Raw genomic sequence first — 24,940 nt, forward strand, 5'->3', positions numbered from 1 at the left:
TTCTCCTGCCTCAGCCTCCTGAGTAGCTGGGACTACAGGCGTGCACCACCAGGCCTGGCTAATTTTTTGCATTTTCAGTAGAGACGGGGTGTCACTGTGTTAGCCAGGATGGTCTCGATCTCCTGACCTTGTGATCTGCCCACCTCGGCCTCCTAAAGTGCCGGGATTACAGGTGTGAGCAAATGTGCCCGGCCATTAAATTTAAGTTTTAACAGGAACCACCTGCCTTTTGTGTGAAGAATAGATTATAATGGGGGTACATTTAAGATGCTAAGGCATAGCAGATTATCAAGCAATTCTACACCTAGGTATATACCCAAGAACAATGAAAACATGTCTACAGAAAATTTGTATGTAAATGTTCACAGCTTAAATTTTTCATAATAGTCAAAAGTAGAAATAACATAAATGTGCAGCCACTGATGAATGGATAAATAAAATATATATAGCTGTATAATGGAATATTATTTGGCAATAAAAAGAAATGAAGTACTCGTATATGCTACAACGTGAATGAACATTGAAAACATTGTGCTAAGTGAGAGAAGACAGTCATGAAGGCAACATATTGTATGATTCAATTTATATGAAACATTCAAAATAGGAAAATTCATAGGCAATGAATCAGATTAGTGATTACCTATGTCTATGGATGATGGTAGGATTTAGGGTTCTAGCAAAGGGGAGTGGTTTACTTTTTGAGAAAAGGAAATGCTCTAAAATTAATTGTGGTGATAGACACACAACTGTGTGACTATATTGCATTGTATACTTTGAATGATACAATGAGTGAATTATCAGATATATGAATTACATCTCAATAAAACTTTTTTTAAAACAATCTAAGGCAGCATTTCAGAATCCTGGCGGCTGCTTGGTCTATAGTTGGAGTGGTGGAATTGGTGAAAAGTGGCACAAATCTGAAAGTGGAGCCAACAGAATTTGCTGCACAATCAAATATAAAATGTGAAAGAAACAAGTTGCTAGAAAGGAGTACACGGTTTTTGGCCAGCCTGTACCAAATGCTGCTGAGGATTTGTGTAAGATAATGATTAAGAATTGATCATTGGATTTGACCCTGACCTTGTCACATAAGATTTCCACATAGTGGCAGGACCTAAAGCCTGTGAAGTTTAAGAGAGAATGGGAGGATAGGGATATATAGACATACATAATTATTTTCAAAAGTTTTACATTACGCGTGAATAGATGGATGTAGGGGTACCTGAAGAGAGATGTGTGGTGAAATTACTTTATTCAAAGATTATTATGAATATAACATCTTTGCATGTTGGTAATAATGACTTGTTAGAAAAGATAAACTAATACAGAAAAGTCAAATCCTTGAATATGTGAGGGCAGGGGACTTAAAGGGACAGTTCACCATGGTAACAGCTGGACTTGCCAAATTTGGTATGGGGGTAATAGAAACAAGCAAGCGATACATTTAACATGGTAGTATGCAAAATTCTCTCCTGATTGTTTATATGTTCTCTGTTAAATGTAGATGCATAGTGATCAGCCATGAGAAAAAGAAAGTGTGGAGATGACAGTATAAGGAAGTCAAATAAACTGCAAAATTGTTGTCTGGAAGATGGAGATTGATTTGGACTCCACTGCAATGTGGGCATAGATTTAAAATGAGAAGAGGTGGAATAATTTGGGAGTTTCGTGCCAGCCATGTTCACCTGTTTGCATGTAGAAGTGGAGTACAGGAAAGTGGGTTTAACTAGCCAGTGTTTTCCTTTGCTGGGATTGCTATAATTAATACCACAGACTGGGTGCCTTAAACAATAAAAATGTATTTTCTCTCACAGTTCTGGAGGCTAGAAGTCCAAAATCAAGATGTCAGCAGTGTTGATTTTATTCTGAGGCCTCTTTTTGTGATTGACAAATGGTTGCCTTCTCTCTGTGTCTTCACGTGGTTTTCCTGTGTCCTAATCTCCTCCTTGAAGGGTATCAGTCAGATTAGATTAGGGTCCACCCATCTCACCTCATTTCGTCTAATTACCTTTTTAAATCCACTATTTCCAAATATGGTTCCATTCTAAGATACTAGGGGTTAGGACTTGAACCCATGAATTTTTGGAATGTGGCAGGCAAGGGCAATTCAGCCCATAACAACAAATGCTGTAGTTTTAAAATGTAAATATATTGGAGTTAGAGAGGGTGTATGTAAGAGAAGTGTAATCCTGTTCTCATATAGCTTACCACTTAAGAAAGGGGGACAAATAAGAAACAAAAAACCCACAATTTTTCAGTAAATTGGGGGTGATAATTGCTAAGAAGGAAAGTTAAGTGGGGTGAGAAGATAGAGAGTGAGTAAGGTGTGTGTGCTGTTTTATATAGGCTGATAGGAAAGCTCTTGGTGATGTGACATTTGAGCAGGAAGGAAGGAAGATCTGAAGGAAACAAGACCAGGGAGCCATGAACCTACGACTGGGCAGAGAAAGCACAATCACACATGCGCTGAGGCAAGCTAGTAATTGGCATATTTAAGGAACAGCCAGGAGACCTAAGTGACTGATGTGAACATGGTAGGAAATGAGATCAGAAAGGCATTAAGTAGAAGCTCTCCTATCTGGTGAACTTATGACTACAATTTATTTAATTCAAAAGTTGATGATATCAGGGAATCATATGGTACCTATTTACCTTTAAAAGGGAGGTACAATTTACACAGAGTGAAATGCATTGATTTTAAGTGCACAGTTCGTTTGGTTTTTGCTATTGTAAAACCTTGTGTAACTCATACCACGTTAGAAACTACATCTAAAATAGTTCTGCTACGTGGTGCTCTTGTTCTCCAATCCCCTGAACGCCTACACACTGAGCATGCAATGTTTCCTCAAGGGTGGGCAGGGAGAATCCTCATTATTTTCTCTGGCTCTTTCACTGATGTTTCTGATGAAAACAATGTAAGTGTTACTACTAGTAATAATAACTAATGTATAATGAGTTCTTATGTGCCAGGCACAGTTATAAGAGGTTACATGTTACATCCCTGTACTCATCCTAGTCTTACAAGGTAACTACTATTATTCACATTCTGTGAATAGGAAAACCAAGGCCTTAAACATTTAAGGAACTTGAATCAAGTTGCACAATTAGTGAGTGTTGGAACCCAGACTCAAATCATGACAAAGTAACTCTGAAACGTTTTCTTTTACAGCCTATGTTAGGTTCCCTCCTAAGAATTGAACTTTATGTTATCAATATTCTCCCTTTCCTTAGTTGATATGCAAATGAGGACTTTTTTGTTGTTTTTCTTCAGTTTTGTTTATTTCTTCTCTTCTACCATCTTTCAGTAAAAAGCATTTATTTAGCACTATATTTGTTGGCTTCTTTGTCTCTTAGTTTAACCTTTAGTGTGATGTGGTTATTACAGTGGACACTTTGGTTTAGGCTGTGAGTGGATTTCCTGGGTTTAACTTAAGTTTTTGTCTTTTTTGTTTGTTTGTTTGTCTGTTTTGACAGAGTCTTGCTCTGTTGCCCAGGCTGGGGTGCAATGGCACACTCTTGGCTCACTGCAACCTCCGCCCCGCAGGTTCAGGTGATTCTCCTGCCTCTGCCTCCTGAGTAGTTGGGATTACAGGAGTCCACCACCATGCCCAGCTAATTTTTACATTTTTAATAGAGACAGGGTTTCGCCATGTTGATCAGGCTGGTTTCAAACTCCTTACTTTTAGGTGATCTACGTGCATCGGCCTCCCAAATTGCTGGGATTATAGGTGTGAGCCACTGTGCCCGGCCAATTTTTTATCTTTATTCATGCAAAGATCTGTTTCCCTATCAGTCAGACCTGAAGCTAATTTATGGTGTTTTTTCAGGGCTTACTCACTACATTTATCAGCCTATAAACCAAACTCTGCAAAATTATTTGGTCATTAGCTCACAGAAGCTCCTGCCTAGTTAAAACATTTAAAGTATGCTGAGTGCCTGAAACTTCTGGAAGGATTACCAGCAGCCTTATACTAGTTTCCAGGATCCCTTGGCAGCCTCAAGGATAGCCTCATAAAATAGACTGAAAAAATTTGCTCCCATTACACAATTTTCTACAAAAGAAAGTTTATGACTATAGATAAAAATGTCTAATAGCAAGTAAAGTAGATTCCCTGAGTAATAACTTCCTAATTAAAAAAGAACAACAAATAACAAACCAAAGCAAAAACTTCTTTTTTCTTTTTAACAACATAGTGACAAAGCCCTAAACTTTATCTAGATTTATTTCTTATATTTAAAATCAATTTTTTTTTTTTTTTTTGACATGGAGCTTCTCTCTTGTTGCCCAGGCTGGAGTACAGTGGTGCGATCTCTGTTCATTGCAGCCTCTGCCTCCTAGGTTCAAGCCATTCTGCTGCTTCAGCCTGCTGAGTACATGGGATTACAGGCACACACCACCATGCCCGGCTAATTTTTGTATTTTTAGTAGAGACAGGGTTTCAGTATGTTGGCCAGGCTGGTCTCCAACTTCTGACCTCAGATGATCCGCCCGTCTCGGCTTCCCAGAGTTCTGGGATTACAGGCATGAGCCACTGTGCCCAGCCTTAAAATCAATTTTTAATAAAGATAGGAAATATGGTACACATTTTCAAGTAAAAATACTATAATATAGACAATCTTGCTGATACCATTACTTAATGTTTTTGAAACAATTAGGAAAAGGGTAATAGTATTGGATAGAAAAGGCTGTAGTTGAGACAAGTTGCTCATGCACTACATTGGCTTGGCAAGCCAGGGATATTGAAGAACTTGGATTTTCTGACTGTTTGAGAAACAGAACAGTATTTGCAAATAAGTAGGGGTTTCCTGGAATAGAAACATAATGCAGACGCTGATTCTCTTAAATAAACCTGGGCCACCAACTGTGCTTATGTTGATTAGTATTCTGTGTTTAAAGTACCATTTTTCTGCTCAGTTTTCTTAAGAGGAATATTGAAATACAATATACAAGGTTATTATTTTTTAAGTGCCAGGGGATTAGATCTCTGTGAATGATAAAGTTTAGCCTGTTTTCAAGGCTTAGGTGTTTTCAAGATGTAGATAAAATTTAAAAACTTAAAAAAATAAGGAGAGTCTGTTTCGTAATTAGATAAGAAGTTTAAACAGCAACTTAGTTTTTCACATGAAATGGTATAGTTAGAATTCTTTCAGTGCTAGTGTCTTAATATATAGTGCTACCAGGCTATGAAATCAGGATAATTTGAATACTACTTGAAGTGGCAATAATATGTAATTTTGACTTTTTATCATAACTAAAGTTTAAATTAAATTCTCAATAACCTCAGCTGTTAGGCTCTTATTAGGAAATGACTTAGCTTAGACATTTTAATATTTAATTAATACTGAGTGATTTCAGATTTTCTATTATAATAATATTCTTCATCTTTTCTTAAACAATATTTTAAATTCTTTATCTTGCTTAAGCTTCACAATATTTTGTGAGATTGATGGGACAGGAAATATGTTAAAAACAAATGAAGCACTGAAAAGCAAGATACCTACCTCAGGTCATCTCCTTATTTGATGACAGAGCCAGGCATGGTGCTGTTTACATCTTCCAGGATCATTTATGTATAAGGTACTCCTTGTAAACTTGGGGATGGCTGTGTAGTGACCATCAATGTTATATGTACTTCTCCATGGAATTATTTTCTACGATAAACTGAAAGGATCTACCCTAAGACTGAATACAGAAAATTTGATAGCTTGAATTGTTTCATATCTCAAATTTAGAAAAGAATGTACACAGTAACAGGAAATAAGTATGGGACAATAATTCCTTTATTATCAGGTTTAGAGGCTGATTTCCAATATTTAGCTATCATTTTTATAGAAAATTAAAGTGGAAATGAAACAAAGTAGATAATAACATGTTACTTTTTCTAAGAAAAAAACACCCAAATGTCATGTATTCTCCATTTTATATGTGTGTATACATATATATTCTGAATAATGTAATAAATGTAAATGTAATTTTTTTGTAGTTACTAAAATAAAATCTGTTACAATAATTATTTTGTAACTGGCACTTTATGTGAATTTTGAATTTGTTGCTAGTTTAGGTTGGTTATAACAGGCGACAGAATTTCTGTTGCTTTATGGTGCTGTCAGCTGCTGTTAATTTAAAGAGCTTGTGCTTATCAAATTATATTTGATGTTTTTATTCTGAGACACACGTTTATGAAATATTTCAAGTGTCTTTGTATTTAATACTGTTCACCCCAAATAGCTCTGTCAAAACTTCATCACTTATCTTATTCACATCAATAAGTTTATATTTTACTTGATATTATTTGAAATGTAACAAATGGTATCAGATTATGTTTTGTCTGATTTACTTACTTTATAGATAAAAGTTGGTTAACCAGGTAGTTAAACAAATGTAGTAGTATAAATAAAATGCTCAATGTAGTATAAATAAAACAAATATGTGTAAGGTATTCATTCTACACTTACCTGGGAAAATGTCTCTTAATAATTATGTGTCTATCTTTGTTATAGCCATTAGAATTCTTGCTCTGATTATTTTAAATCATTTATATTAATATGTTTTTCCTCTGATAAATTGGATGCATGCTCTCTATTCTAAATACACATTTATTGTAGATACTTTCTATGCAGATCAGCTGGGATTTTGGAGGCTATGTAATTATTAATCATGTCTTGTAATTGCTCTACTTAAGAATATGAGAACAATTTTTGTTATTTTATATATTTATTTTATTTTTATGTATGTATGTATTATTTTTTTTGAGACAGAGTTTCGCTCTTGTCACCCAGACTGGAGTGCAGTGGTGCAGTCTCGGCTCACTGCAACCTCCACCTCCCACGTTCAAGTGATTCTCCTGCCTCAGCCTCCCGAGTAGCCGGGAATATAGGCATGTGCCACCATGCCTGGCTAATTTTTGTATTTTTAGTACAGACATGGTTTTGCCATGTTGGCCAGACTGGTCTCAAACTCCTGACCTCAGGTGATCCACCTGCCTCGATCTCCCAAAGTGCTGGGATTGCAGGTGTGAGCCACCATGCCCAGCTCTGTTTTATGTTTTGATAATTATCTGTTCTGCAAGATGCTTTATAAGTATGATTCTACGTAATCCTCATAACAAATGAGGTTTAGGTTTGGCATTTCTATCCACATTATACATGCGAGGAAACTGTGGTTTAGAAAGTCTTCTATTCCTAGGAGGTGTATGGACCTAGACGTGTGTGTCTATAAAGGCCAGATCTTAGAGGCTATAATATAATGTATCCTAGGATGATTTCTATTTCAGTATTATTGACTAATCAGAAGTACTGAATTAGAGTAAACTCAGAATTGCACTGTTTGACAACCTGGTGCTATAAAGAATATCATGATATGACTTTAAGGTCATTACAACACAACTTAAAGGAATCAAATAGTTTGTCAAGGGCCTAGCAGAGTAGTGGCAGATCTAGTGTTAGGTATTAAAATGTTAGCCAACTAGCTTGCTAGCAACTTTCATTTATTTAGGCTTTTAATTTTGGATTCGAAGGCTTGAGTGCTGATATACTTGAGAGCACTAAGTAAGTCCTACATTTCATGTTATATGTTCTTTATCCAAAAATCTATGTGTACAATTAATGAAATTTTCTTCTTCTTTTTTTTTTTAATACAGTGGAATGTATGCTGCTTTTATCTTGGAGTTCACCTGTGTGGCTTGGATTTATCACAGTAGCATTTGTCTTCAATCTGTGTGTTAACTAGAAATCAAGGAAAGACATGAGGAGATTTGTTTACTGCAAGGTGGTTTTAGCCACTTCATTGATGTGGGTTCTTGTTGATGTCTTCTTACTGCTGTACTTCAGTGAATGTAACAAATGTGATGATAAGAAGGAGAGATCTCTGCTGCCTGCATTGAGGGGTAAGTGCTTATGAAGCAAATATTTTTATAGAGATGCCTTGACAAAATAAGAAACTTCAGAATCAGAAGAGTTTTGCCTTAGTGAGTTAGAAGAGCATTTTGGCAGCACTATTAATGCATGTTTAACCGTGGGGAAGTTACTTTACTTTTCTTGGTCTTAGGTGTCTTCTTGGAAGAAATAAGAACAGTTAGCTAACCTCTAAGATAGTGTTGAACCTAATAAATTCTGGTGTTCTATGACTGTATGAAAAGAACATTTTAGTGAACATTCAAACTGGGCAGAATTTTAAATCTAGGCTCCTAGAAGCCAAAAGCCTTTAAAGACCAAGCACATAACATAAAACGGAAAAACCACTAAAGTGAGACAGGTGGCGATTTTAGCAAACGAACTGTGCATGAATGACACCACTAAAGACTTCCAAAACAGTTGAAATAAAACAACCAGTTTTTAAAACAAAACACATGGTGGTATGCAGATTTACCAGATTGCAGGCTGTATGTTAAGTGAAAAAGATAATTTCAAGTATACTATAAAATTACTTTAATTCAGTATTTTCCTCTTGAGGGACCAGTTTCAAAGACTAAATATGAATGTAAACATAATAATTTGTATGAATGGTTATTTATCAAGTAAAGCCACAGAAATTTGTTTTCTGTGAAGTTACTCCAAACGATTTTCTCTATGCTTTCTTTTCTGTTGACTTCAAGATCTATAAATATGTTTCTGAAGTATTCCTAGAAAATTCAATACTTCTAAAATATGTAAGAGTACTCAAAATTAGTTTTGTTCTCATTGAACGAACATATTCTCTGTTTGGCAAAAGTTTTATGCATAAATATGACAAAAAGCAAGCTTCAATTGAAGTTTGATGAAATGTTTGTACCTTTTGGAAAAGTGAATCTAAATTATCAAGTTGAGATTTACATTTATTTAATGAATGTGATCTGCTTTTAATGTTATAGATATTTTTGAGATATTTATTGAACAAAATATTTTAATAAGCAGAATTTCATTAACACTCTCGGGTTATATGAAGTTTAGGGAAACAGAAGAGCTTTTCCAAAATTTAATTTTTGTTCAAAGAGTATTTTAGATATGTTGAGTTTGCTTTAGATTACAAAAATACTCTTGTTCATTTAGGGAAATCCTGAATCGCTTCCTTGTCTTTGTAAATGGAGCTTTCATTTTAGATTTTGACTAATATAAATAATTAAACAAATTTTGGGAGTGACTGATGCTAGACCCATTTAGGTAGTTTACATGCATTTTTTATGCCTTTATACTACAGTTATTCTGAGAGGGGAACGTTATAAGTCCGTGTTTTTGACAAATGAACATGGGGAATGATTTGCTGATCTTTAGTTAAAACTCCAGAATTAATCAGCCTTTTCAGCTTCTTTGTCAAAATCAGTTGAGTTGCTGCTTGGCTGAATGTAGAAAAGTGTTTTTGATGGATTACATCAGTTTGGAATGATCACTCTGTCATTTGTTGAAGGAAACCATCTAGGTTGGTCACACACACACAAAAATGTTACAATCTGATTCAGCAAAACTTTGATAGGCTTTTCTACAAGTAACAAAAAGGTACAGTTTTGCTGATTTATGTCCTTAATGCTCCTTAAGTCTTAAATCTCAAAATGTGAAATTTAACAATGCAAGGCAAAAATAACTTTTCCTTGTACTTAAATTGTAATTAAACTGTTGTTCTCTTTGTTTATAAGACTTGTTGTTTTACTTAATTCAAGTTGTTAAAAAAATATAGACTTGGTGGCTAACAAAGAGCAGATATTTATTTCTTACAATTTTGTAGACTGGGGATTCCAAGATGAAGGTGCTAGCAGATGCAATTTCTGATAAGGGCCTATTCCTTATAAACAGCTGTCTTCTCACTAACTTCACTAGGCAGAATAGTTGAGAAATCTCTCTGGGGCATATTTTGTAAGGACACTAATCGCGTTCGTGAAGGTTCCACCTTCATGACTTAATCACCCCCCAAAGGCCCTATCTCCTAATATCACTTTGAGGTTAGGATTTCAGTATATGAATTTTGCAGAGACACAAACATTTAGTACATTGTACTACTTTCAAGTTTTATATTAATACTATTTGTCTTGAATAAATGGAAAATAGACTTGAGGGTTTTAATTTCATTTTCAATTGTCACTTATTTCAGAATTTTACTTTAGGAATTTGTATCTTGTTTTCAAAATATTTTATTTGTAAGCAGATGATGCTATGCAAAATGTACCTAACTGAATTTTTCGTGTTTTAGGTCTGCTAAAGACAGGCTTTTTTACTTATAAAAAGATCCTTCTGAACCTGTGCATGTCCATTATCAAAGCAGAGGTTTTGGAGTAGGCAGTTTCTGAGATCACTTAAATGTCTAAATTTTAAACAATTCATAAGGACCCAATATTAACATACACTATTAGTTAATTTTTGAGATGTTTTCATTCATTCCTTCATTCATCAATTAATTAATTATTTATTAAGTTCTTACTGTATGCAAATCCTGGGGATATAACTGAGGTCCCTGACATTTGGGACATAAAGGAACAAGGCTCCTACCTGTCATGGAGCTTAAAGTCAAATATATAGTAAACATTTTTCTCTTTCTATATGTATTTTTGTGACTCTGTGTGTGTGTGTGTGTGTGTGTGTAATCATGTGACATATAATGATTTTTTGGTCAACAACTGACTACATATATGATGGTGATCCCATAATATTTTAGTAATGATCACCGACATTGAGTTAGTTTTTTTCACATGATTTTTGGCCACATGTATGTCTTCTTTTGAGGAGTGTCTGTTCATGTCTTTTGCCCACTTTGTAGTGTTTTTTTTTTCTTGTAAATTTGTTTTAAGGTCCTTATAGATGCAGGATATTAGACCTTTGTCAGATGCATAGAGTGCAAAAATTTTCTCCCATTCTGTAGGTTGTCTGTTTACTCTGTTGTTAGTTTCTTTTGCTGTGCAGAAGCTTTTTAGTTTAATTGGATCACATTTGTCAATTTTTGCTTTTGTTGCAATTGCTTTTGGTGTCTTCATCATGAAATCTTTGTCTGTGTCCATGTCCTGAATGGTATTGCCTAGGTTGTTTTCCAGGGTTATTATAGTTTTGGGTTTTACTATATTCAAGTCTTTAATCCATCTTGAGTTAATTTTCTATATAATGTAAGGAAGGTGTCCAGTTTCCATATTCTGCATATGGCTAGCCAGTTCTCCCAGCACCATTTATTGAATAGGGAATCCTTTCCCAATTGCCTATTTTGGTCAGGTTTGTCAAAGATAAGATAATTGTAGGTGTGCAGTCTTATTTCTGCCTGCATTCACCGCCCATGTCTGTTTTGTACCGTACCACAAGTTGTTTTGGTTACTGTAGCCCCCTGTAGTATAGTTTGGTGTCAATAGCATGATATTCTCGGCTTTGTTCTTTTTGCTTAGGATTGCTTTGGCTTTTGGGCTTTTTGGGCTTCATATGAATTTTAAAATAGTCTTTTCTGTTTCTGTGAAGAATGTTAAATGGCACTCAAGGACTAGGAAAAAGCCCTGTGCACCATTAGATAATTGCAAATCAGAACCACAATGAGATTCCATCTCATGCCAATCAGAATGGCTACTATTAAAAAGTCAAAAAAACAACATATGCTGGCAAGGTTGTGCATAAAAAGGAACACTTATTTCCTGTTGATGGGAGTGTAAATTAGTTCAGCTGTTGTGGAAGACAGTGTGGTGATTGATTCATCAGAGACCTAAAGACAGAAATACTATTCAACCCAGCAATCCCATTAGTGTATAATACCCTAAGGAATAAAATTGTTCCCATTATAAGTTATATTCCCAAATGGTACAACTCTGTTAAAGGCCTGTATTACAAAATTAATGTGCAAAAATCACAAGCATTCTTATACACACCAGTAACAGACACAAACAGAGAGCTAAATCAGGAATGAACTTCCATCCACAATTGCTTCAAAGAGAATAAAATACCTAGGAATCCAACTTACAAGGGATGTAAAGGACCCTTCAAGGAGAACTACAAACCACTGTTCAGTGAAATCAAAGAGGACACAAACAAACCGGAAGAACATTCCGCTCATGGATAGGAAGAATAATATCGGCAAATGGCCATACTGCCCAAAGAAGGTAATTTATAGATTCAATGCCATCCCACTATACCAATGAGTTTCTTCACAGAATTGGAAGAAACTGCTTTAAAGTTCATATGGAACCAAAAGAGCCCTCAAGATTCCTGCATAATCCTAAGTCAAAAGAACAAAGTTGGAGGCATCACGCCACCTGACTTCAAACTATACTATAAGGCTGTTGTAACCAAACAGCATGGTACTCTGCACCAAACGAGATAGCAGAACTACTGGAACAGAACAGAGTCCCTCAGAAATAATACCACACATCTACAGCCATATGATCTTGGACAAACCTGAGAGAAACAAGAAAAGGGGAATTCCCTATTAACAAATGGTGCTGGGAAAATTCTACAGCCACAGGAAACAAACTGACCTTCCTTACTCCTCTTATATGAAAATTGATTCAAGATGGATTAGAGACTTAAATGTTAGACTCAATCCCATAAAACCCTAGAGGAAAACCTAGGTACCATCTGTGACATAGGCATGGGCAAAAGACTGCTGTCTAAAACACCAAAAGCAATGGCAGCAAAAGCCAAAATTGACAAATGTGGGATCTAATTAAACTAAAAGCCTCTGCACAGCAAAAAGAAACTACCATCAGAGGAACAGGCAACCTGGCCAGAAATTGGCAGCACCCTGCACCTACCATCTGACAAAGGGCTAATATCCAGAACCTACAAAGAACTCAAACAAATTTACAAGAAAAAACAAACAACCCCATCAAAAGTGGGCAAAGGATATGAACCAGACATTTCAAAAGAAGACATTCACAGCCAACAGATGATAAAAATGCTCTTCATCACTGGCCATCAGGAGAAATGCAAATCAAAACTACAATGAGATACCATCTCACCAAAGAATGGCAATCATTAAAAAGTCATGTTCAACAGGGCGCTGGAGAGGATGTGGGAGAAATAGGAACACTTTTAATAACGTTGGTGACCGTAAACCAGTTCAACCATTATGGAAAACAGTATTACATTCCCTCAAGGATCTAGAACTAGATCACATAACTCAGCCATCCCATTACTGGGTATATACTCAAAGGATTATAAATCATGCTGTTTGCACCATGTTCTATTGCGCACCATTCCGCAATAGCAGCGACTTTAGAATCAACCCAAATGTCCACTGCGACAGACTGATTAAAATGTGGCACATATACACCATGGAATACATGCAGCCATCAAAAAGGATGAGTTACAGGTCCTTTAGGGGACATGGATGCAGCTGGGAACCATCATTCTTAGCAAACTATCACAAGAACAGAAAACCAAACACTGCATGTTCCTCACCAGGTGGGAACTGAACAATGTGGGATCACCTTGACTCGAAGGGGAACATCACACCCCTGGGGCCAACGGGAGGAGGGGGAGGGACACTTGGGTTATACCTGATGTAAATGATGAGTTGATGGTGCTGACGAAGCCGGGTGCAGCACAGCAACATGGCACAAGTATACATATGTAACAAACCCGTACTGCTATGCACATGTACCCTAGAACTTAAAGTATAATAATAATAATAATAGTAATAATAATAAAAAAAACCTTTTCATCCAGGGATTGGCAAGATACACACTAATGGGCCAAATCTGGACCACCACCTGTTTTTGTAAATAAACTTTTATTGGAACACAGCCAAAAATAAAAAAATAAAAAAAAAATAAAGAGACATTCATGCATATGTTCATTGCAACACTATTCATATTAGCAAAGACATGGAATCAACCTAAATGCCCATCAGTGATAGGCTAGATAAAGAAAATGTGGTACATATATACCATGGAATACTATATAGCCATAAAAAAAGAATGAGATCATGTCCTTTGCAGGGACATGGATGGAGCTGGAGGCAATTAGCCTTAGCAAACTAATGCAGGAACAGAAAACCAAATAGCTCATGTTCTCATATATAAGTGGGAGCTAAACAATAAGGACACATGGACATGTAGACAGGAATAACACACACTAGGGTTGAGGGCAGGAGGAGACAGAAGATCAGGAAAAATAACTAATGAGTAATGAGTATTAGGCCTAAAACCTGGGTGATGAACAAGTGTGTACAACAAACCCACATGACACATGTTTACTGATGGAACAAACCTGCACATGTGCCCCTGAACTTAAAATAAAAGTTAAACAAATTATAACATTTTACTGTACCTTTTCTATGTTTGGATATGTTTAGATACACAAATACTTACAATTGTGTTATAATTTCTGATAGTATTGAACGTAGTAACATGTTAAACGTGTTTGTAGCCTGGGAGCAATAGGCTATACCATACAGCCTAAGTGTGCTGTTGGCTGTACTATTTAGTCTTGTGTAAGTACATTCTATGATGTTTGCACAATGATGACATCATCTAGTGATGCTCTTCTCAGAACACTTCCCCATCATTATGCAACGAATGACTGAATATTTATTTAACTAAAAAGGTAAAATAAGTTAGAAATGATTACAAAACATAATTGATATTGGGATCGGGAAGAAGAGGACACTGGATCTAGAGTATTGGATAACATTTCCCAAGCCAGGCATGGTGGTGTGTGCCTGTAATCCCAGGTACTCAGAAAGCTGAGGTGGGAGGATTGCTTGAGTTCAGGAGTTTGAGTCCAGGCTGGGCAATATAGTGAGACTTCATCTCAAAAAAGTGAAAAAAAAAATGAACCTTCACAAAGGCTGTAACATTAAAATTTAGGTTTACAGCATAAGAGTAGGAAATAACTAGTAAAAAGCAAAAAAAATACTAAAATTCTAATGGAATGATAAAGATTCCAGAAAGCCCAGGATACTTCTAAAGGGGAAAAATACAGAGTGGGGATGTGACAAGTAACAACTCTTAAAATTTAGAGTAAGTAAGGCTATATAATTGGAACAGAGAAGCACAGGGGGAGACAGATTGTCCAAAGGAAGAGAATTAGCCCTCTGATGGCGAACCACATATGTACCTATGTTTGGAACATTCTGTATATGACAGGAGAGGCACTGCAGATCAATGGGGAAAAGAGAGGCTGTTCAATAAATGGAACCGAGAATAAAAGTGGCAATCCATGTGGAAAGAGATGAAATTGGATGCCTAACTCATGTCTTGAAGTTTGGATTTAGGACTTAAATGTCAAAAACAAAGCTAAAACTTTAGCAGAAAAATATTTAGACATCTATAAGACCTTGGAATAAAAAAATTCTTAAAACATAAAAAAATTACCACAAAATGTTGACAAATTTGACTATGTTAAACTTGAGAAAGTTAGTTCATTCAAATATACCTTAAAGAAGGTAAAAAGAGAAGTTAAAAATCGTAGAATATATATAAAGAAAATGCAGTTGACAAATTATTAAGTACATATAAGTAACTCGATTGTTATATATATCAAGTATATATAAAAATTTTCTATAACTAATAAGAAAAACCCAAATAATCCAATAGAAAAAGTAGGCAACAGAACTGAAGTGACACTTCATAGAAAATGAAACACATATAGCAAATAAATTTGTGAAGAAATGATTAACATGAGCTTTACTTGGAAAAATGCAGATCAAGGCTACAGTGATATATCACTTGTATTTAGTCAGTTGGCAAACACTATAAATGGCTGATAATACCAATTGCTAAAGGTGATGTGTCTCTCCATTTTTATAATAACTTCAGAGAACAGTTGGGCATTATCTCTGAAATCTGAACATTCATATGTAACTCAGCACTTAAAGTCATATACCCAAGATAATCTATTTCACATAAACACAATATCCATAGCACTACAATTCATAAAAATAAAGCCTGAAAATAACCCATAGATCTATTAATGGAAAAATTGATGAATAAATGTTGGTATATCAATACAAGGAAATCTTATATAGTAGTTTAGTAGTTAAAATGAATGCAGTTCATTTTGACTTCCATCAACACGGTTGAATCTTGAACATATAATAGTTAATTATGTACAAAAACTATCTATTGGGTACTATGTTCACAGCCTGTATGATGGGATAATTTGTACCCCAAACCTGAGCATCATACAGTATATCCATGTAACAAACTTGCACGTATACCCCAAATCTAAAATAAAATTATAAAAAAAGAAAAAAAGTTATATCCTTCAAAGATTATATACAGTATAATACAGCTTAAAACACTAAAAATAACTAAAATTTTAAAAATGTAGAATTTAAGAATATAGAAAACTACAACAAAACTTTTCAAAAGCCAAACAATGCTAGTTATGAATATGGGAATTAGGATGTTGTCTGTCATGTGTGTGGGAGATTGAGGTATTAGATGAGGGTGAACATTTTGACTGAATGTAGGGTATTATTACAGTCCTAGATTTGATTTGGATATGGGTTTGATGTGTCTTTTTCATTATATGGATAACTAAATGAATGAATAAGATACACTGAATGGATTAAAAGTGGGAAGCCACTGAATGGACTTAAAAATCAAAGCAAACAGGATACGAGTTGTGTCACAGAGGGATTGCTGTGGATACAATGTAGAAAATGGAATAGAGAAGAGCTATTCTTTCCAGGAGGTCTGGGTAGGAGTCTGTGGCATTATTCCATGTATTCTGTGTAGGAAAGGATGTCTGCTTAGAGCCAAATAGTGCACAGTGAGGTGTGAGAGGAGTAGGTAATACCAAGAGGCATTTCATATATGAGATTAAGATTGCATGCTTGATTCTGGCAGGTGTAGGAGAGGGGAGTGTCAAGGTCAAGTCTCTGGATTTTTGCAGGAATTTGTTTGATCTAATTTCCTGAGAGAAAGAAGGATGTAGGAGATGATTTGAGGGTGGACATTGAGTTTATTTTGGACATGTTGCTCTGAAAGGAACTGTTCAGTAGGAAGTTGGCTACATTATTACACTCTAAATATCAAACTTGAAAAAACAGTCACTTTAATGGACATTTTTCTAAAATGGATTACATTCTCATCTCCTTTTTTAAAAGTGAAGTTTATGGGCTATAATGGAATCTTTGTTACAAAGTCAGTATTATCATTTTACACATCAATTATTGAATGATGCTGTAAAAAATAAATGATTTCAGGGACTTTATGGGAACATGTAGACCGATTCCAATATTAGATACAGACCCATGAACACTATTTGTTTTTCTGTTTTTTAAAGGATTGCTCTTGGGTAACATAAGTACTTGTTAGGGGATGATATTAACCCTTTCATGCCACTCTGATGCCACCTGGAATTAAAGTGCAGTAAAAATATTTCTGACTCCTAAATGGTATGGAATACTAAGTGCTGCTACTCTCAGTTTGGCAAAGTTAGAATAGGTATTTGAGAGAATAGGTGTTTAAAAAGCCGGGTGATGCCACAGTGTACCTGCAAACTCTTTGTGGAAATTTGAGGATGTGTGGTAGGTTTGCATGGACATTATGCAAGGTAGGTTTGCAAGGATCCATGCATAGTGGATCCTTGTCCTGGCTTCCCACTCATGGCCTATATTCTCAGGCAAGTAGGTTAGTCTCTCTGGGCCTCAGTAGTAATATGAAATGAATATGAGTCATGATTTTTAAAATCATGCCAGTCTGAAGTGAATGATTATATGTTTCTAGTTTTAAGAAAATAAGCCTATAGAAAACCAGCTATTTTATTATCTAGCTTTTGGTTTGTCTGTAGATAGTATTTAGTTTGAGATGAGAAATGGTCATACAGAGAATACAAAATGGGAAAGGATCTGCTTAGAAACTCCAGAGGTTTCTTATCATCACAGAGGGCAAAAGGGATATGATGTTATGATATCTATTAGAGTTATCTAGAGGGACAGAACTAATAGGATAGATGTATATATGAAGGGGATTTTCTTAAGGAGTATTTACTGATACAGTCACAAGGTGAAGTCCTACAACAGGCTGTCTGCAAGCTGAGGAGCAAGGAAGCCAGTCTGATTCCCTGAACCTCAAAAGTTGGAAAGTCGACAGTGCAGCCTTCAATCTGTGGTTGAAGTTCTAACAGCCTCTGGCAAGCCACTGGTGTAAGTCCAAGAGTCCAAAAGCTGAAGAACTTGGAGTTCAATGTTCGAGGGCAGGGATCATCCAGCACAGAAGAAAGATGAAGGCCAGAAGCCTTAGCCCATCTAGTCCTTCCTTGTTCCTCTGCCTGCTTTTATCCTAACCACGCTGGCAGCTGATTAGATTGTACCTACTCAGATTGAGGGTGGGTCTGCCTCTCCCAGTCCACTGACTCAGATGTTAATCTCCTTTGACCACACTCTCACAGATACACCTCACAGATACTTGCATCCTTCAATCCAATCAAGTTGACACTCAATATTAACTATCACATGATATTCTAGAAGGGAAGCAAAGCTACCTTTCTTTGTCCTATTCTGAACTTTAAACATATGACATATGCATAGGAAATGAAATGAAATTTACTTGAAAAAAGGGAAAAATAGCAAAGCAAGAATTTCTGATTCTATAGAAAAAAGATACATACATTAGTCAATAATAATAACACAATAATAATTTTAAGTATTAACTGTTCTAAATTATTTAAAGTGCTACGTTAGTAAATTCTCACAAAAAATCTGTAAAGTTGGCATTATTATTATTATTATTTTACATGTGAGGAACTGAGACAAAGAGAGGGTAAAGAGATCTGCCAGAACTTTTACAACCAATGGAACGAGCTTTGGTTATTATAGTATAAGTTCACAAAATGATTCTGTCATCAGTAAATACCAGTTTGCATTGGAATTCAAGCACTGTGTTTTCATTTGGATACCAGTGTGGAGATACACATTCTGAAAACTCCATGTTTTGTCTTTACTCTCAGAGACACTCTACACCCTCCAGGTCTCCCTAGCCTGTAGGATGTGTAAATCTCAGCCAGGAAAATATTTACTAGTGATCATTCTGCTTGCAGATAATTAGTAAGACAGTTATCACCTTCTCTGGCATTTTAAGTTGCTTTTATTCACTTTTGTCCCTCAGACCTCCCCAATGCTGCTCTAAATTGGGGGAAATCAAGAAAATGAGTGGAATTGCTGACCAATGATTTCAGTTCAAAACCTCTACATTTTTCTTGGTGCTGCCAGGGAGACTAAGGTTTCTTCTCATAAATCCAGGGAGACATATGGCCTTGCTCTCTTACATGTTTGGCAAAAGGCTGTTGTGTCAGCCTTTTCTTTTTTAGCTTTTTAAATTATCTCCTCCTTATAGCCATGCACGCATTTATTGAACAGCAAATGTTTGTTGATTTTGTCTGATTAATCTTTGGTGCTTTGGGGGAGAATTCCTGTGTTTACATAGGGGAAAACTAAACACTGGTGAATTAAAGCAATAAAACTAACAGCAAAGTTTTAAAATATATGGCTTCATCTTTTGCAAGATAGGTACAGGGTATGATTGATTAAAATGCATTGTCAATATTGGAATTGCCCTTAATAAATTATAATTACCATTGGAATGTTCAGATTATAATATTTATAATTATAAAACAGTGGAATATACCAACACAATTGATTTGGATTAAGGGCATATATGTCCTGGATAATTTTCAATCAGTTCTATATACAGTTTCTAAAAATTAATAGGCCTTATAAAATTTTGACCTCTGATATTTGCTTTGCTCTTTCATGCTCTTATCCACAATTCACTCTGACCCTTCTGCTCTTCTACACGGGCATAGTCAAGTCAGGAAGAACAATTAATTTTAATCAATATCATAATTATTTTAATAAATATGATAGTTATTATAATAATTTATTATAATAAATAGCAAAAAATTATTAGGTTTACTGTGCTAGGTACTTTACAAGCATTATTTTGAGTAACTTTAAAAGCAGCATTAAAAGGAGGTACTATTATTATACCCATTTACAAATGAGAAACTGGGCTATGGAAAGGTTATTTAAATTCCCCAAGGTTACAAACCTCTAGTAAGAAAGAAGAAAGGACCCACAGCTGATCTGTCAGATTTTGAGCCCATATGTTGAAACAGTAGACTGACTGTGTTGTGCCCCTGACCCAAGCATGCCTAGACTCCTTTTAGCCAAAGTAATCATAACATTTATATACTATGTATGAAGTATTTATACAAACAGGAGTATTTCTGGAGGACGTAGAAAGAGATGGCCACTGACTTTGGGTAAAAAAACATCTTATTTAATAGAAAAGTGAAAAGTACCTTTGCCAGGCTCACCTAGCCTTATTTTAGACTAGCAATTTTGCATTTATTGAGTCTCTAGAGCACACTGATTAATTTAGACTGCAGTTTTTCTCAGCAGTGAATTGTGGGGTCAACCTAACAAGTCTCAGAAAAAAATAGTTAAAAATTGAAAGCAGTAGTGGAACACCAATTTTTCCCCAAAGCTTAATAAAAATATTTGATGCCATACATTCATTCAGTAGATGTACTAGAGGTATGATGTGTTCATAAATAATACATTACAAAACAGAAAGTGGTACCTGCTCTAAGAGAAGCACCACATAAACTTGCATAAGAGTTAAGAGGCCTTGAAATATATGAGTTTTATGGACATGTGAAAATTGGGAGGGAAGAGATAGCAGAAGGAAGTGAAGTATCAGGAGAAGCAGGTGGCCTTTCCCAAAATATGGATATAAGAAATTAGAGAATTCGTTGATAGGAGCAGAATCAGTCATAAAAGAGTTTCTAGATTTTAGGTTGAACATCAGGAGAAAGATTTTAAAGGAATGAATACTGGGGAAAGGAATCTTAACCTTGTTCTTTAGGAACAGGGATCATTGATGGTTTCTCTTAAAAAGTGTGGATTTGATGCAGGACCGGCAAGCCCCAGAGTGGGTCTTAGCCTGTAAAGGTTCTCAGTTTTGCCCAGGAAAGAATTCAAGGGCAAGCCAGAGGTGGAAGAAAACAGTTTTATTGAACAGTGTTACAGCTCTGGTGGGGTTACAGCTCTGTGACTGCCAAGGAGTGCTTGCCCACCTCCACTCTCATCTGGCTGAGAACATCCAGCTGACTACAATTCCCCTGACTTGAAGTCCTCTGGCTCTGGGGGCCCTACCAAGGGACACGATGGACCTGAAGCTGGCAGTGTACTACCCTAGCATTGGTACAGGACAAAATAACAGCTTGGCCATTGACACTGCCTTCAGCACACCCTGAAAAAAAGAGGTGGGATACAAAACAAAACCCAAAATCTATAGGCCAAAGGGAATGGAATTGGGCAAGCACCTGACAATCTCAAAACACTTCTAAGCAAAAACTAAAAGCCAAAATGAGGTTACATGTTGAAGAACACCAATAGCATAGAATTAAGCTATGTTGGGAGAAAACACTGTTCCCATAGACCTCTAAGATAAAGCACTTTAGCATTAGGCCACAACAGCAGTCATAATCAGAGGAGAAAAACTCAAAGGAGCTGACAGAAAAGCCAATGGAGAGTGCTACATGAATCTGAGAAGCTCTCAAAAGAAGTAGATCACAGGATTGAAAATAAAAGTTTCTGGTAATTTAGCAAATTAATACCTTAAGAAAATTTGGTTCAGATATAGAGACTATTTTCTAAAAAGCCTGTTATACACAATTTCATTTTAATACATCCGTATATTCTCCTGTACAAACTTTTCAAAACTTATGCAGACCATCTATAACATGCTAGAATGTTCTGACTTGTTCTATGCTGCCTATTTCTTAAATAACCAGTCATTTTACTCTAGGGCAAGAATTTACTATACAAGATCCCTTCTCTTACAAAATTACTCTTTCTTTATATCCTTCCTTGCAAAATAATAATAAATCCTCTATTCATGATGTTCTTTACATCTCTCTTTTTTACTCGCATGTTCCCTCATATTTTGAACCTCCTTTTTAATAACTACCAAATTAGACAAAATTATTTTTCCCAATGAAGAATACATTTCTTTGGCACATTTTATGTAAACCTAGCAAGGAAGAAATCCTAAACTGCCCACCAGACACTGGCATTCTACAGATAAGAATTATTCTATCATTTTAAGACTTTAAACCACATAATAAACTCACTATTTAAGCATCTATTCCATTCTTTCACTTTTAACAGTTTTATGTAGACTATCTCCAAGAACCAAGTTGTTATGCAACTCTGGTCACCATTTAAAGCCACTTTAACCATTTCAGAGCCTATTAACATCAGTTATTTACCAAGGTAAAAATCTTAATGTCACATTTCAGAAGACATAACATTATTTTCAAACTAATAAATTTTGACTAGTCTTATTTATGAAGATTATTTATAAACCAATTTGATAGCATGCTAGACAAAACACATATCACAATACATGTTTATATGCCTAAACAAACACACTAGATAAAGTTACCTACACAAGACAACTGGATTCAAGTTATTTACAAAATTGGGACCATCTACTTGGCCAAATTTTGTTTGCCCCAATAGGTATGAAAACAGGAAGAGGCAGGGAAGGGGATCCAATAGCATCAAATAAGAAAGGGAGGTAGCGAACAGCACTGCTCGAGGGGAGACCCTGAGCTACCAAAGAGCACAGCCAGCAGTGGAGTCACTGAAGAAAAATGTTCAGGCAGCTGCTTGTCTGCCACTGTGGGAAGCCATCTGCAGGGACAACGGTTCAAGACTCCCAGTAAACTTACTTGAACAAGGCAGTTTGTTGGGGCTAGTGGAAGAAGGTTAGCTCTAGAATTGATGGAGGGCTTTTTTTTCTGTCTCTTACCAGGGACAGTTAGGACATGCTTATTGCCAAGGGCCCTCTTGCTTATAGTAGGTACACTGATTCTGGCCCAGGAGCTGGCAAGTTAGGGGCTCTTGTCTGGGCATCTGATCCCAGATGCCAATTTCATAACATTTTCTCATGATAGGTAACCCTTAGGGGGCAGGGGACTTAGGCAACCGTTAACAATTGTACTTTTTGGCTATTTCTTTTTTTTTTTCCTATTGCCCTGAGATAGTTCTCTAACTGTGTCATAACTGACTGACTTAACCGTATACTTTTTCCTTTACTTTTTTCCCACTGCAGAGCAAGTAGGTAACACTATTTGTAAGTCATGATGAGTTAAATCAAAGAACATGGTCAACTTAACAAACTCCTGTATACACTTTTCTGGATTTTCCGCAAACTTTCCACCTTTCTCCTCATATAAAGTCAAATTAGACATAGAAAATGGCACTTGTATTCTAAGTATTCCCTCACTTCTATTAGGTACCTCCTGCAATGGACACAGATTTGACTTTAGGAGCTGGTATGGGGCTGACTCCTGGTGGTACTGGTTGGGCTTACTTTCTAGGGCAGCAAGGGGTATAGGCTGAGGCTAGTTGGATAAGGATGAGGTGTGCCTGATGTCCTAGGGGTACAGTCCTTCATTAGAGAACTGGTGTACCCCCCAACCCACTCAGAGTTGGTGGACTGAGGAGACCCTGGGGAAGGAGTAGGCCTCCTAGGGGAAGCAGCTGGGAGGGGATCCTTTAGGCATAGATTTCTGGTGCCTGGAAGTAACAGGAGCCAGTAAAGGTCCATAACAGCCTATACATAAGGGACCTCTTCCCATTTTCTTTCTGTTTTAGGAAAGAAGTCTAATTGTAAAGTATCATTATAACATATAGAACCATGTTTAGGTCAAATGTGTTGGCTTGTCAATTTGCGTTGAACGCAAATATTATTGCCATACTAAATGAGTTTCTTCTTCTTTTAGCCGAATTTGAATTTGCTCCATTGGCCTAAAAGATACCCCAGTGGTGGGTCCTCTGGGATGCTTGCTGTTGTACCCATGTCTAGTAAGGATCTCTACAGAGGGTTTTGGTTAGCCTAAGTTTAGTAAATGCCGAGTTGCTTTTTCCCTTTTACATTCCCACTTTTCATAGGTAGCAAGGTGTTACAAATTAGATTACAAGCTACAAAAAGGCAGTGGGATGTTGAACTTAAATTCTAGAGAGAGGGTTACACAGAAAGGGAGGATAAACAAATGGCTGTGGAAGAGAGAAAGGAAAAGGTAAACAACATTGCCCAAGGGGAGACCTCAGAGGCCCTGAATTGCAGGAGATTCTACCCAATAGTGGAGACACCAAAAACAAAAATATCTGGATAGCTTCTTGTCTACTGCTGTAAGTGGCTGTCCATCAGGCCAGGGGCCTAGAAACTCCCAGTTCCTTTGACCAAGAGAGGCTTGAGCAATTCACTTGTTAGACAGCACACAGGAAGGGACTTGCAGCTGGCTGTTAGGAAAATAATACTTCTAACTCTAGGGCAGAAAAAGGTAAGACCAATATTCCCCTAGGAGGAGGGGCTATAACCAACCATACTAGAGAGAATGTCAGTGCTGAAAATCCCAGAGCATCTCAGGGGTGGCCAAAAATACTAATGCTGAAAACCCAGAGTTACTGAGTGTCAGCCAACGAGGGTCCCCTCACCAAATGCTGAAAACCTTGGGACAGCCAGGGGGCAGCCAACGGTGAACCCAAGACCAAGCTGGGGTCACAGAACAGTGTGACTCTGGCATCTCACAGTCAACACAACAGGGAACCTCTAACAACCAAGTATCCTGCCTTAATTGTCCACTCAAAATTAACAGAAAGTTTAAAACAAATTTAAGACTGCACATGAAACACACATTTTAAGGCATAAATCATTGAAGAAAATAAAACAAATGGTGGAGCAATAAAAAAGGATGAGTTTGTGTCCTTTGTAGGGACATGGATGCAGCTGGAAACCATCATTCTCAGCAAACTATCGCAGGAACAGAAAACCAAACACTGCATGTTCTCACTCATAGGTGGGAACCGAACAATGAGATCACTTGGACTCGGGAAGGGGAAGATCACACACCGGGGCCTATTATAGGGACGGGGGAGGTGGAGGGATGGCATTGAGAGTTATACCTGATGTAAATGACTGATGATTTGATGGGTGCAGCACAGCAACATGGCACAAGTATACATATGTAACAAACC

The 24,940-nt window shown here is 36.5% G+C and overlaps 1 protein-coding gene across 7 annotated transcripts in view; it reads left to right on the forward strand.

The window, feature by feature from the left end:
- The window catches only part of GALNT13 (polypeptide N-acetylgalactosaminyltransferase 13), a 590,308-nt gene that overhangs the window by 67,008 nt on the left and 498,360 nt on the right, over positions 1-24,940 (forward strand). For all 7 annotated transcript variants that reach the window (XM_031651262.1, XM_031651267.1, XM_031651266.1 and 4 more), the window contains one exon: positions 7,644-7,889. In XM_031651262.1, the coding sequence (XP_031507122.1) occupies positions 7,748-7,889 (142 nt within the window). In that variant the 5' untranslated portion in view covers positions 7,644-7,747. The remainder of the gene's footprint in view (positions 1-7,643; positions 7,890-24,940) is intronic.

This window comes from Papio anubis, chromosome 10, assembly GCF_008728515.1.
Source record: "Papio anubis isolate 15944 chromosome 10, Panubis1.0, whole genome shotgun sequence".
Taxonomy (NCBI): Eukaryota; Metazoa; Chordata; class Mammalia; order Primates; family Cercopithecidae; genus Papio; species Papio anubis.